Source organism: Hevea brasiliensis, chromosome 1 (genome assembly GCF_030052815.1).
Source record: "Hevea brasiliensis isolate MT/VB/25A 57/8 chromosome 1, ASM3005281v1, whole genome shotgun sequence".
In the NCBI taxonomy this organism is placed as follows: Eukaryota; Viridiplantae; Streptophyta; class Magnoliopsida; order Malpighiales; family Euphorbiaceae; genus Hevea; species Hevea brasiliensis.
The window spans coordinates 117,530,003-117,545,507 of record NC_079493.1 but is presented as its reverse complement, the minus strand read 5'-3'; the positions used below and the strand labels follow the sequence as shown (position 1 = coordinate 117,545,507).

Genomic DNA, 15,505 nt, shown 5'->3' with positions numbered 1-15,505 from the left:
GCACTTGGTAAGCATACAAAATCATCTTTTAAATCAAAAAATGTTGTAACTACGTCTAGACCATTAGAACTATTACATCTTGATCTTTTTGGCCCAATCACACCTAGAAGTCTAGGAGGCAAGGCATATGCATTTGTAATTGTTGATGATTTTTCAAGATTCACATGGACTTTCTTTCTTGCTCATAAAGATGAAACCTTTGATGTATTTGAAGCTTTTTGCAAAAGAACTCAAAATGCAAAAGGATATTGCATTACATCTTTGAGGAGTGATCATGGAAAAGAATTTGAAAATAATTTGTTTGAAAATTTCTGCTCTCAAAATGGTATTTATCATACATTTTCAGCTCCTAGAACTCCACAACAAAATGGAGTTGTTGAAAGAAAAAACAGATCTTTGCAAGAAATGGCAAGAATAATGCTGAATGAAAACAGTTTACCAAAATATTTCTGGGCAGAAGCTGTAAATACAGCATGCTACATTTTGAACAGAGTTTCCATTAGAGCTATTTTAAAGAAAACTCCTTATGAACTATGGAAAGGAAGAAAACCCAATATTGCATATTTTCATGTCTTTAGTTGCAAATGTTACATTTTGAATAACAAAGACAGCAATCTCAAGAAATTTGATGTTAAATCTTGTGAAGGAATATTTCTAGCTATTCAACAAATAGCAAAGCATATAGGATTTTCAATAGAAAAACATTGACCATGGAAGAATCAATGCATATACTTTTTGATGATACTAGCACTTCCTTGCAAAGGAAAGATTCTTATGATGATGAAATTGAGTAGATTCTAAACTCAAAGAGTTTGAATAATGATGAGCTTGAATCAAAAGAACCAGTGGAGGATGATCAAAATGACAAAGAAGAAGAACTCCCTTGCTCCACAAATATTGAAATTCAAGATGACTCTCAACCAAATGTGGAAGAACTACAAATTGAGGAACCTCAACATCAAGATATTCCACAAGAATGGAGGTACCATAGAAATCATTCCAAAGATGATATTCTTGATAGTCCATCACAAAGAATGATGACAAGAGCTCAACTTAGAAGATATTTTGATAATGTTGCTTTTGTTTCTCAATTTGAACCCAAAACATATGATGATGCTCAAAATGATGAAAATTGGCTTTTTGCTATGCAAGAGGAATTAAATCAATTTGAAAGAAACAAAGTATGGACACTTGTTCCTAAACCTAAAAAGCACTCTGTTATTGGAACTAAATGGTTATTTAGGAATAAGATGGATGAAAAAGGACATGTAGTTAGAAATAAAGCTAGACTAGTAGCTCAAGGATACAACCAAGAGGAAGGTATTGATTTTGATGAAACCTTTGCTCCAGTTGCTAGAATTGAAGCTATTAGAATGTTGTGTGCATTTGCATGTTTTAAGAATTTCATGCTTTATCAAATGGATGTTAAAAGTGCATTTTTAAATGGATATATTGATGAAGAAGTTTATGTAGCTCAACCTCCTGGTTTTGAAGACCCTCACTTCCCAAATCATGTTTACAAGCTTACTAAAGCTCTCTATGGTTTAAAGCAAGCTCCTAGAGCATGGTATGAGAGACTTAGTAAATTTTTGCTTCAAAATGATTTTAAAAGAGGAAAAGTGGATACTACTCTTTTCATTAAGAAAATAGGAAAAGACATGCTTATTGTGCAAATTTATGTAGATGATATTATTTTTGGTGCTACTAACCATTCTCTTTGTAAGAAATTTTCCAACATGATGAAAAGTGAATTTGAAATGAGTATGATGGGTGAACTTACTTTCTTCCTTGGATTGCAAATTAAGCAAATGAAAGATGAAATTTTTATAAATCAGTCCAAGTACATAAAGGATATGCTAAAGAAGTTCAAAATGGAGGATATGAAAAGTATCGGAACTCCCATGAGCTCAACAATTAAATTGGAGAAAGATGAAAAAGGTAAAGAGGTAGATAACAAACATTATAGAGCTTGCTGACATTTTCACAAAGCCACTTAATGAGGAAATTTTCTGCAAAATAAGAAGAGAACTTGGTATGATTGATGCTCTTGATTAAGTTTTGATGCATTCTCATGTTTCTATATGAAAATGAAGTGATAAAAGTTGGTTTGTAGTGTTAAAAATGCATTCTGATATTTTTAGTGCTATATGAAAAATTTCTGGGTCTTATCAGATATGAACAGTAATCTGCAGAAATTGATCACAGTGGCATACTAATCTGTTTGCTACTTTTCTTGATCTCTAAATGCTTTACCATTGCTCCTACTTTTTCGTTGGCAAACTGGAAGTAGGTCTGATTGCACTAAAACTCTAAAATTATTTTTTTTAAGCGCCTACTCTGCATGTTTAAAGCCCATATTACTTAAATACCCCTCTATTTAGAGCATTGCATCTTTATGAGATTTAAGGGCAAAATGGACTTTTAACACATTAATTAGCGCGAGACTCAAATTTTTTTTTTCTGAACCATCAATCTTCTCACTGCTTCTCCTCTGCTACACGCTACCCATTCTCTGCAAATGTCTACAGTTGTGTCTTTTCAGTTTTAAAATTCAAAACTCCTTCTATTTCCGTCGCTTCGTCTCCCAAAATCCAAACGAACGCGTCATAGCTCCATCTGCAAACCCATTCCATTCGCAACCTTCCAAACCATTGTCTCCCTTCATTACTCTTAAATATTTCCGAAACCCATTGGCTGTGAATCGATTAAATCGATTGTTTCAAGTTAGAAAATCCCCAAATTCTCCATTTCTGTTATTTCTCTAAATCTGCCGAAAGAAATTATTTCTTGTTGGATATTTTTTTCTTGCGCTTGATATCGATTCGCACTCTCTGTCTCTGCAAATCTCAGGTATAAAATCTAAAATTTTAATAGAATCTTGTTTTACATTTTGTTTGAGCTTGTTTCGCTTGTTTTGATTTCACAATGTGCTGTTGGATTTTTTTTTTTGGGACTGTTCTGTTTATTCTGTTTTCGCACTCAGTTGTTTATTTTTTTTGGGCATTAACATTTCGTAAAAATGTGGTATATAATCATAAATCGATTGCCATTGATTCTCAAAAACCCGAGTATCTCTTGCTGTCTGTTCTATTTTTTTTTATGACATTGTGGTCAGTTGTGCTAAAAGTATGTTGATATGCTTCGAATGATTATATATATATATATATTGGCTGCTCACATCGTTGAATTTGTAATCTCAGTCTTCACTGTCATTTCGGCCTAACTTACTTCTGAGGTTGGTTATGGCGCGGGAAAAAGGAAAAGGCAAAGCAAAAATCCCTACATATTCATCATCGGACTCCACTGATGCAAGTGTTCCTGCGTCTCCTCCTCCACAAAAAGATGCTCCTCTGGTAATTGGCAAATCAAAAGAAACACCCAAGAAAAGAACCAGTGAGCCTGTCCAAGAAAAGGGAACCAAAAAGAAAAAGACTTCTAAAGCTCCAGTTATGCATATGGAGAGGGCCCTTCATGAGCCAAGGTATATCCACTGGCCTGCTTTTATTGAAGTTTCTATTCCTTTACAATCCTTATTTGAATATCAAAAATGGGACAAATTGTGCTCTGACACTGAAGGAGTGTATGTGGATTTAGTTCAAGAATTCTATAAGAATTTAAGGGTTGATGATTCTGACAAAGATGAGTCTTTTAAGGTGAAAATGAAAGGGAAAGTCTATGAAGTGACAGTTGCTAGATTAGCCAAAGCCCTAGGAATTCCAAACAGTGGGAATAAAATCTGTTCTCACAAAGATGTTTTTGCTGTTGGTGGATTCAATAAAAGAGATTTTGAGGCTGAAGTGTTTAAAGGGGAAGTAAAGGATAAGACTAGCATTACCCATGCTTATCAACACATCAAAATTCTTCATAGTTTTATCATCTATGTGTTGAATCCTAGAACTGGCAGTCCAAACTATTTGAGTACCCTTGATCTCTGCATAATTTGGCATATTGTGAACCAAATTGAATTTAATCTTGCCTATTTTATGCTGAAGCAAATCATGAAATGGAAACCACCTTACAAGCTACCCTATGCCCATCTTCTTAATGGTCTGTTTAGAGACTTTGGGATACCTTTGGAAACCAAGAAACTTATGACCAATATGATCCCAATTACAAGTTTGCAAAAAGATGATGATGGCAGAAAACTTAGATTTGAACAAGGTGCTAGTTCCAAAGATAGTGCAAGTGGTACTGTTAATGTTGAAGGAATTTTGGAGGAAGTGAGCAACTTGAGGGAATTTGTTGAAATGGAACTTGGAGAGCTATAGAAATTTAGAAGTTTTCAAACTGTTCTTATGAATGCTCTTGATTCTAAAGTTGATGGCACTTTGATGTTAATGTACAAAATTGTGGAAGAATTGTTTAAAATCAAAGTTCATTTGGGTATTTCAACCACTGAGGCTGGAGAAACCAGTAAGGCTGCTACTGGTTCTGTTCCTCAAAAAGAAAAAGAAAAAGAAAAAGAAAAAGAAGAAGAGGAAGAACAGGAAACAGAAGAGGAGGAAGAAGAAGAAACAGAAGAAGAGGAAGAGAAAGAAACCGAAGAAGAAGAAGAGAAAGAGGAAGAAAAGGAAGAAGAGGAAGAAGATGAAGCCGAAAAAGATGAAGATGATTCTAATGATGAGAATGGTAATGGAGGCAGCAAAGAAGGAAGTGGGAAGGATATGAGTGACTCAGAATCCGAGGCAGAACCACAGATCCCTGCTCCTGCTGCTCCTGCAAAAGGAAAGCGAAAAACAGCCCAAAAGGAACAAAGAAGCAAGCAAAAAGAGGAAACTGGTAAACCATCTGGCAAAAAGGCTAAAACTGGCAAAAAGTCCACAGCAGAATCTGGTACTACTGCTGCAACTGAGTTAGCAGCTGGGCCGATTATTCCCTTGACACCAGGAACTGAATTGGCTGCTGAAATTCTTCAAACCTTGAGTGATAAACCTGTTAAGCCGAAAAAGCTGAAAATGGCTGCTCCAAAACCAATCCGCAGAAGCTCTAGGCTGAAAGGATAAACAGAATTTTGATTGAATTTTGTCTAACAGTCTGTCTGTTAGTTTGCTACATAGTTTGCTACTTTTGGTTTTTCTGAACTTTAAATTAGTCTGCTATATCAGTTTCTGTTTTGACTGTTTATTTACTGCACTTAAACTAAATTTTGATTTATACACATGTGCATGATTTTTCCCATTATCTTTTGATGCTGACAAAAAGGGGGAGAAAATGGATGAGTAATCTTGTTGATATAACTCATGGTTAATATAGTTTGTGAATAGTATATTGTTGATATAACTTTATAGTGTGCATATTGTTGATATAACTTGTGAATGATATACAGTTTGTGATTAGTGTGCATATTGTAATTAGTATCTTTAGTCACACTTGACTCCTTAAGAAAATGCTTATGAATATTTTATTTAGGGGGAGTTATTTGTGATTAATTGTTGATATAAGCACATACATAGGGGGAGTTATTCTCACATATACATTCATACACATACTCACACTTATTAACATTTTCATGGTGATTCAATTGAGTTTTGTCATCATTAAAAAGGGGGAGATTGTTGACCCCACAAGCTCAAAGGAGCATAGATTTTGATGATACCAAAACTCAACTAGAATCAAACTAACATTTTTTTAAGTGTTGTGTATCTGAAAGAAAAAGACACAAGGATTTTATGATGGATTCGTGCTTCTGAAGAAAGGATGACATTCTAAGGATAACACAGGACGAATCAAAGGAGATAAAAGAAAAAAAGGCTACCTTCTAAGGCTGCATTGAAAATCAAAATTGAAGGTACACATAGTATAGAAGTTAAGTTTTATTGATAGGATTACTTGTGAAAAGAATTGAGGAGTAAAAGTCAATGATGCTTATTTTCAAATCCTCAAATGATTTTTCTTTTAAATATCATTATTGGCCTAAAAAGTATTTGACTATGATTTGGTGTGAAGTTTTATAGTTTTAAAAGTTATGCAGAAAAGTTTTCCTGGTATGCTAACTGGTTTACTACTTATTTTAGTATGCTAACTGGTTTGTTATTTTCTCAAGTATGCTAACTGTCTCAACTCTGCACAACATCGCAGAAAACGATAAAATAACAGCTATTTTCTTGAAATTCGTATCTGTAACGTTCAAATGAGTTCTGCAACGGTAAAAAACGTTCCAAAGCTATAAATACACCTACCTTTGGCCATTTTGCACTTAATGAAAGTCCCTCTACTGTTCAAAATCATAAAAGCTTTCATTCAAAGTGCTCAAAGTGTTTTATTGCTCATCATTGGCTTATTTACTCAACTCTTCTTTATAGATTCTATTGTATTGAGTGAGAGTGAGTTTTAAACACATTATTATCATTTATGAGAGGTCATTCAAGCACCTATTGAAACTTGATTGTGAAAAGTGTTTGGGATAACACTTGGTAGAAGTGTGAAGCTACTTGTAAAAGCTTTGGTGAGAAGATTTGTAAAGGGCTTTTGTCTCTTGCCTTTAAAAGAGAAGAATAGTGAAGTGAAGACTCAAAGTGGGATCTTTGAGAGAGTGGATGTAGGCTAGTTGAAGCCGAACCACTATAAAAATTTCAGTGTTCATTTTCTCAACCCTTACTCTTTACATTTATGCATTTTAACTTTGTGATTGATATGCCTTTGCTGATATGAAAGTTGATATTGTTTGCTGATAACCTTGCTGCAAACTGAGAAAATTAGTTTGCTGCTAAATCTGTTGATATCTGAAATAATCTGCTTGTTATTTGTTTTGCTGTCAGTTAAGATATCTAATATTCTGCTCTGGTTGCTGTGTTAAAAATTTATCCAGATTACTGATATCTTTACTGAATGCTGATAGAATTTGTTAGATCAGTATACTGATTGCATATAACCTATCTTTGAATAAACTTGTCAATTGAGCTGTATTGTTCATATTTCACATTAGTCAATTTAGTTGAACCTAGCTGCAATTTTCAAAGGTTTTGAGCAAGAACCGAAAATTATTTTTAAAGTCCAATTCACCCCCCTCTTTGACATATTTTGGGACATCAGTAATATAATAAAAAATAATATAATAATAAATTTTAAAATTATAAAGGAGTGAAAAATATTTAAAAATTATAGTAAATTAATAAAAAAATACAAGTTAGTTCATTGAATTAAATTTATTTAAATTTTATTGTTTTACTTTTTTAAGAAAAAATAAGTTTGATTTATTAATATTATATTTTTTATATTTTAAATAATATTAATTTACATAACCAAGTTATATAATTAGATTAATGTAAAAAAAGTTATTTATAAAATTGAAAATAGGATAATTTTTAAAAGGTAATTTATCATTATAAATCTTCATTTTCATTGTTTTGATATCTTAAAATTTTATATTGTCATATTATTTAATATAAATAATTTTAAAACTTATTTAATATTTAAGTGTTTTCATTTTTTTAAATTATAAATTATATTATATATGTTTTAAATACATTATATATGTTTGATTAAGAGGACACCAAAAGCCTTAGAGGTGTTGAAGGAGATGGTGGAGAGAGGCCTAACGCCAAATTTCACTACTTACAATATAATGCTCAAAGGGTATTTTAGAGCTGGTCAAATTAATGAAGCTTGGGATTTCTTTTTGAAAATGAAGAAGAGGAAATGTGAGATTGATGTTGTTACTTACGCTACTGTGATTCATGGGCTTGGTGTTGCGGGTGAGATTAAGAGAGCTCGAAAGGTTTTTGATCAGATGGTGAAGGAAGGGGTACTCCCTTCTGTACCAACTTATAATGCTTTGATTCAGGTACTATATAAGAAGGATAATGTAGATAATGCCATATTAGTTTTCGAGGAGATGGTGAAGATGGGTTATGTCCCTAATTCAACAGCCTATAACTTGGTGATTAGAGGATTGTGTCATGCAGGTGAAATGCAGAGGGCATTGGCATTTACGGAGAGAATGAAATATGATGAATGCAAGGCAAATGTTCAAACATACAATATTTTGATTAGGTACTTCTGTGATTCAGGAGAGATTGAGAAGGGGTTGGATTTATTTCAGAAGATGGGCACCGAAGATTGCTTACCAAATATGGACACCTATAATATACTAATAAGTGCAATGTTTGTGAGGGCATATATACGTTAATTTTCACATAATCTAAGGATTGAAAAATAATTTACGTTTAGAGATATTTCGATCATTTCTTCAACGATTAATGACAAAAAATTGAACAAAAAGACCTTTAAATTGAGAAAATCAAAATACAAAATTAAGCCATTAATTTACAAAAGTCAAGAAATATATGTATTAATTTTAATATAACAGGCTTATAATAAGATTTACAAGAACTAAAATCAATAAACTAACTAATCAAGTCAACAGTTACTTTTCTTTTATATGCTAAGTGGTTGGGCATTTATCTCCTATTTGGATTGAGTACAATGTCAGTTATTAATGTATCGTATATTGTAATATTATATTATATGATATAACTTTTACTGTTAATAAATTTGAAAAGATAACATATTACATGATGATTTACTAGTATTTATAAAAATTACTAAAATTAAATAGTATTTATTATTATTTTAAATATATAAATGATTAAAAAATATTTATTTAAATAAAATATTAATTTATAAATAATATTATAGTAATAATAATTAAAGAAACATTTATTTTTTTAATTAATAGTTAAACATATATTATAAATATATAACATTTCCATGAGAGAATAAATTTGATGATTTTAAAAATTATTGTAAAATGATAGTTAATCTAAAATTATTATTTTTTAGGAACAATCTTTTCAAACATATAAAGTAATCATACTATACAATATAATGTGAAGTCATCATAAACTATGATAACAAACATGGTGTACAGTGGCAAGTATTTACAAGAAAAGGACTATTACTAGTTGAAAATTGGAATGCCCATACCATAAACTTACTAATGTGCTATTATCTTGCTTGCTTTACCTCTACACACAAATGACTGGTCTTGTTTGCGAATCTCAAATCTCAACCAATGGGACTCATCTTCTTATCATTAAATGAGTCTAGTCGCCTTCATCACCCACTCCACAAAATTAACATGGAGATCACAAACAATCCATGAGATGGAAAGGAAGAAAAAGGAAAAGTAAATGAAAAGGCAATTAAAAAATGCATATTGCAATAATGAAGCCATATTTGTAACTATAGAAGTAGTAAAGACTATAAACCACAATAAGCTATAATCATAATGCCAATGATGGCCTAAAATTAAGAAGATTCAGAAAGTTCGATAAAACATATAAAGGTCACAACATTTTTTGTTTTTTTTGAATGGCAAGAAAATGTATTACGAGGCCATGTGAGCATGAAAAATACAAATAGAAGATAGGGAATCAGGACAAACAAGAAGTCAATTACATGGAAGTTGATTAAGAAAACCAAGTTTTGCAAGATGATGAGCAGCTGCGTTAGCCTTTTTACATGAGAGAAGGTAACTTGGCTGAAGATGAGCAGCTGCACAATTGCCTGAATTGCCCAAACTTTATGTACTGGAGGCTCTTTCAAAACTGATGAAGCAATTGCCTGCGCAAGCACAACCCATTGTTTTTGCTAATTTAATAGCCGCAGAATCCCCTGAGCTTCACCAACAAACAAGAGGAGATGAACACCGAACCTTCACATTCTAATATATATTTTCTGGGAGATCTAATAATTACTGGATAACACAAGCATTCGGGGCTTCTTCAATATTATAGCAATAGTAATATGGAGTCGTGTGAGGATTGTAAACCTTGTAAGACTTCACAAGCTCCGCAACCTGTTACAAAAAGCCACATAGACAAGAAAACGTTAAGAGAAGAATGATACTTTGATCAGGAAATCACATTGAGTTCGACCATGTAAAAGAAAGTTTGGGAAACTTGAGCTCACAAAGATAAACTTAATAAATATTAGATTAAATATTTATATTTAAATTTATATATTTATTATATATATTATAATTAATTTTATATAAATTTTAAACTCATTATCATATAAAGTTGAGTTTATATTAAATATACCGATAAAAGAAAGTTTAATATCAAATTTCAATATCATAATAAACTCAGTTCAAACCATAACACACAGGATGAGATTCACATATTAAGTTCATAATAGTTAAATTTAAATAAAATTTTCTTATAATATTAATAAAATAAAGTAAAGAGTTGGACTTACGTCATCTTTGTCCCTGAATTTTCTGCAGAAAGCATGTTTAGTGACAACCGGCTCCCACAGCAAATTGTTCCACCAGCTTCCGCTTCCTTTAACTTGTCTTAATTTTGTTGCGCTGTTGGAATCAAATGGAAGGCTTCGTAGGTTTGGGCAATCAAATACAACTAGCTTCGCAAGGGAAAAAAATTGTAGGGGTCGGCAGTAGATGGACTTGGTAAGCGTTTCAATGATAATTTCTCCAGATTTCTGAATACATCTTGCCCATGATCTTCACTTATTACTTCAATAATTTCATTGCAGCCACTTAATTTCAGAGATTGAAGGCTCGGGACATTTAGGAGGCACGTCACGTTCTTTATTGGACAGTCGCAGATCCTCACAATACGGAGGTTGGGAAACGATTCCTGCATTTTTCTCCAGCGGTGGTCGGGGGAAACATTGATATCAGAACCCTGAGGCTCCTGCTGATTATTTCTTTGACAATTTCAACCTCTGTCAAGGACGAGCACTTCAATAATTCAAGTCTCTCCAAATGCTCCATCCCTCTTAGAGAGAGTTTTGGTGGATGATCTGTGCCCTGTACTAGTTGCAGCTGTTTTATGCGTCTTCGCAACTTGTGGGTGTCACTGTCCAATACTTTTTGCACGAAACTTGCATATGATAAAAATATACCAATCTCATCTATGTGTTCCAAGGATTCCAACTCCTTTAGAAGCTCTACTTCATCATCTAGTGGAGAATTAAGAATCAAAATCTGATCAAATACCCTCCTAAAAGCCTGCAATGATGAAAGACTAGAAATCACGCCCATTGGGATAGTTAGCAGGGGCGGTGTCCTATCCAATATCAAAGACTGCAACTTCTTCAAATTCTGAACCTCCATTGGCAATATTTCTATACAAGTCCCTGACAAATTTAGATAACGCAAGTTCGTCAAATTTCCAATGCCCACAGGTAGCTCAATTAAGCCTTCATTATCTGACAAGTCCAAAACTTTTAAAGCAGGCATAGATTGAAAGAATTCACTTGGCAGTATCTTCAAATTAGTAGCCCTGAGAAGCAACGTTGTAAGATGATGGCAAGAAGGTGCCTCAGGGAGAGATTCGAAGCTGGCACCACACAATGATATCCTTTCTGCGTTAATCCACTTTGAAAGCTGTGGTGTTTTTTCCCGCACCAACACTTTGTCCTCTGCCTTTCCCTCCTCACGAGCTAGCCACAAGGTCATTGCTTGAATCACATCATGCATTTTAACAAAATCTTCTGATTTACCACTCTCCAACAAACTCGCACTCTTTAGACTTCCTAAAGCATCTTCTCCTTCTTCCCTGGCTTCATACGTGCTATTAGATTGATCTAGAAACCCTTCTGCGATCCAGAGTTCAGTCAGTTCCATTTTCTTAATATTATCAACTCCTGGGAACAACGAAAAGTACAGAAAGCATTTCCTGAGGTTATCTGTGCTCAAGCTGTCATAGCTTATCTTGAGAACAGGTAAGACACTAGCCTCAACATCTGGAAATGATGACGGCTGAGTATTCAATTTTTCAATTGCACGCTCCCAATCGCGGGGTTTGGTCTTACCAGCCATGGCTTGACCGATAGTGGTGAGCAGAAGAGGCAAACCCTTGCACACATCAGCAAGTTCATCAGCCAGCTTTGGGATCTTCCAATTAACATTTAGAGTGTCCTCTCCCACACAGGACACGAACTTGTAGAGCAGTTTCTGGTGGCAAACAATCTACTTCAAATGTTTTTGCTTTCATCCTGTCACATAACTCTTTTGACCGAGTGGTAAAAATGACTTTGGACCCATTCCCATTGCCGTTCAGATGAAGTCCGATTTCTTCCAAGAGTTGATGTTGCCATTGCCTTCCTACGCCATCAAACATCAAAGCAAATTTCTCCTTTCTCAAAGCGTTCCAAATCGCCTTATTGATTGCCTCACCTTTATTTATCCAGTTTTCCAGAGAGATTTCAATTTTTTTGCAAATAGCTTCTTTGGCTGCTTTCACTGGGTCCTGTTCAGACCTCTCAACAAAAATCACGACATAATCACTCTTTTCGCAGATCTTATTGTAGATCTTTCTGAGGACGGTGGTTTTACCCACGCCTCCCATTCCATATAACCCAATAATTTCCACACTTGGGTTTTCAATCCATCTCCAGATTTTTTCAAGTTTGGATTCCAACCCAAAAGTTTTCGGTACAGGCATCTGGATCACAAAATCACCACACTTTCTCTCGACAACAGCATCAAATTTACCAGCCTCTATAAGTTGATTCACTTCTCTGCGCTTTTCACTTACTCTCTTTCCAACCCTGTTGTAGGAGCAGCACTTCTTGGGACAGAACCATCTGAGAGCTTTGTTACGAATTTCTTCGTCAGCTTCTTTAATAATCTCCTTTGCATCCTCCTGCACGTGATTTACTCTGTCCAGCCAGTCGGTCACTTCGTATTTCTGCTCCATCTGTGGTTTGGTTTCTTTTTGAGCCCTCTGTAGTACATTCTCCTTCCATTTCTCCAGTCGCCCAATATCATGTTTTGCGTGATTGAGATTGTTTGCCAAGTCGTCAAAGTAATCTGCACGAGTGCAACAAAAAAAGATCGAGCCTTTGATAGCATCCCAGACGGGGCTAATAGCTGCCGTCTCTATACGTGACATGGCTACGACAAGATAAAAGGAAGACTTCAGCTAAATATTAAGCAAAACCAACAACAATAAAAGGGAAAAAAAAGTAAAATTAAAATTTTCAGTCATCTAAATTTTGTTGTATATTGCCTTGTAGGAGAGTATTAGAGAAAAAGGTAGGAGTGTCGTCAATTGAAGATAAGTTAAGAGAAGGGAGATTGAGGTGATTTGGTGATGTAAAGGGTAGACATACGACACCAATCAGATAAGTAGAGCACATGTTAAGAGAAGGGAGATTGAGGTGATTTGGTGATGTAAAGGGTAGACATACGACACCAATCAGATAAGTAGAGCACATTAGGTGAGTGGTTAGGATAGAGGATAGAAATAAAAAAAAGAGGAGTAGACCTAAATTGACTTGGAGATTTAACTTGGAGGAGAGTAGTACAACATAAGACTTAGAAGCATTACACGTTTCTGAGAACTTTCTGAGAATTTAACCCAAAATAGTTAAGGGTGGAAAAAGCGAATCCATTGTATTGCTTTATAGGAGAAAAGCATCTTGAAGTTGGGACTTTAGAAAAAAAAAACCAGACATGTAAACAAGAAGTAGGTTGGTGGTTTGCATGACATAACCCATTAAAATTATAAAGTCAGTCATGCTCTGTTTTTTATGAGAGAAACAGAGTATGAAAAACACATAAAGAACACCTTTACCTTTTTTTTTTAATGGAAATTGTAATTAATCATATTATAACATTAATTTCTAAAAGAATATCTTATAAAAATCATGCCAAAATGAAATAGAACTACAAAAAGCTATATCAAATTAATAAAAATCAGATTAAAGTTTATCAATTCCTATATAACAACTCGGACAACATTTTTCTATGTTTCTGCAACAAAATCCATTTAGATATTGACTTCTATGTGTTCCTTCAACAAGTGCTCTTTTACAAACTGAATGGGCACCTCTTCCTATGGAAAATGCCTGCAGCAAGAGCAGCAGATGCATTCATCACTCTTCGAAAGGAAGTATTGTTTACCTGAAAAGTCAGAGACTCGAGTATTTCAACATAATCGGCAGCAGAACACCATTCAGGAAGATAATAAGCATCACATATCTTCTTCAAATGTTCTTTTTCCCATCTCTGCAAAGATTCTTCAGAAGAGCTGAGATTCCTATGACACCATGTTGCTGTAGTAATTCTGGCTCCTGGGCTGCAACTCTAGCGCAAGCACTGAGCAGGGACGACAGAGAAAGCTGGAGGTGGTGTGAGCACATGAATATTATCTCACGAGGGGTAGCTGGTGTGAGCACATGAATATTATCTCACGAGGGGTAGCAATCTCGCTAACATGAATCTTGATTCAGGATTAGTTTACTTGAATCTTGGAGCTGCTGCTCGCCAAATGGGATAAAAAATGGAAGAGGAGCGTGAACACTATTATATCTTTATTCATTTTAAATCATTTAAATTTGTTAAATATTAATTTTTTCCACGTTCGACGGATAAAGACGGAAAATAGTCATAAATTATACTTTTTATTTTTTTAATTTAATTTTTTATTATATTTTAAATAAAAATAAATTATTATTAAGTTGATTTTTTTATTTAATTTAATTGAAATAAAATTTTAATTAATTTATCATATAATTAATTAAAATACCACATTTAATTTTTTTTATACATATATTAATAATAGTTTATGTGATTATTTCATTTAAAATGTAATAAAATTACTTTATTCACAAAAATAATTTAAATTTTATAAAGTTTTTATATTTTATTTCATAACTTATATAAATTGATTTTTTTATAGAAAATATATTAGGCTAATAAAAAAATATTATTATTTTAAAAAATATGTAAATGTATTATTTTTTAATTAATATAATAAAAATGTATGAAATTATTAATAATGAATTTAATTAAATAATAATAAAAATATATAACATTATTCTTAATTAAAAATAATATTTTATTATATTATTTTTAAAAATGCTATATCTATAAATTTTTTTGTAAAATGCAACGTTTTTTTATTAATTTGATATATGTTTTTTATAAAATAATTCTTTTACAATAATTTTTATCACTTTATATAAATTCATGATATAAAATGTATATATTTCAAAAAAAATAAAATTTAATATCATTATTTTTTATTAATCTAATAAATATTAAAAATTTACAACATTTTTTATTTTTTGGTAGTGTGTCTCAAATATCATAATGTATCAACTCTTTATAGACAAAGAATAAGAATTCATTTAAATCAAAATTGTTATTTTATCACTAATTATTATATAACCGAAAAAAAAAGAATGTTAACTCATTATAAGAAAATATTTAAAATTGACCATTTAATCCTAAAACGTTGATGAAAGAATACGGCTGTTTGAAACAACATATTCAACACATTATCAATTCAATGCCTATAACTCAAATCAAATAAAAAAAAATAGTGAAAAAGAATTATTATTTCTGTATAGCGAATACTTGAAAGATAGTTATCAACCTTTTAGGAAAAAATTATATTAATTATATAGAGAGTGTAATTTGTGTATTTTGGTGAACTCTAACAATAGATATATCTTTTTTATTCACAATATAATATATTTCAGTAATAAATATAATATATAAATGCGAGATTTATATATAAGTTATAAT

At 32.6% G+C, this 15,505-nt stretch overlaps 2 protein-coding genes across 3 annotated transcripts; one reads left to right on the top strand and one right to left on the bottom strand.

Annotated features, from left to right (window-relative positions):
* Positions 1 to 7,480: 7,480 nt before the first annotated feature.
* LOC110639666 (pentatricopeptide repeat-containing protein At1g74900, mitochondrial-like) lies at positions 7,481 to 8,128 on the top strand (the record flags this gene model as incomplete). Its single annotated transcript, XM_058154245.1, has 1 exon — positions 7,481 to 8,128. A coding segment is annotated over one exon (648 nt), but the record flags the coding sequence as incomplete, so codon positions are not given.
* Positions 8,129 to 9,216: 1,088 nt separating this feature from the next.
* On the bottom strand, positions 9,217 to 14,266 carry LOC110639653 (disease resistance protein SUMM2-like). 2 transcript variants are annotated; one of them, XR_009149496.1, is made up of 3 exons: positions 13,877 to 14,266; positions 10,201 to 12,865; positions 9,217 to 9,799 (listed from the first exon to the last, which is right to left on the bottom strand). XR_009149496.1 is itself a non-coding variant. In XM_058148546.1 (2 exons), exon 2 carries the CDS (start codon positions 11,786 to 11,788, stop codon positions 10,574 to 10,576), a length of 1,215 nt encoding a protein of 404 aa, XP_058004529.1. In that variant the 5' UTR covers positions 11,789 to 12,865; positions 13,877 to 14,266; the 3' UTR covers positions 10,195 to 10,573. The 2 variants fall into 2 exon arrangements, 1 of the variants encoding a protein (XP_058004529.1); XM_058148546.1 differs by lacking the exon at positions 9,217 to 9,799 and having other exon boundaries at positions 10,195 to 12,865.
* Positions 14,267 to 15,505: the final 1,239 nt, after the last annotated feature.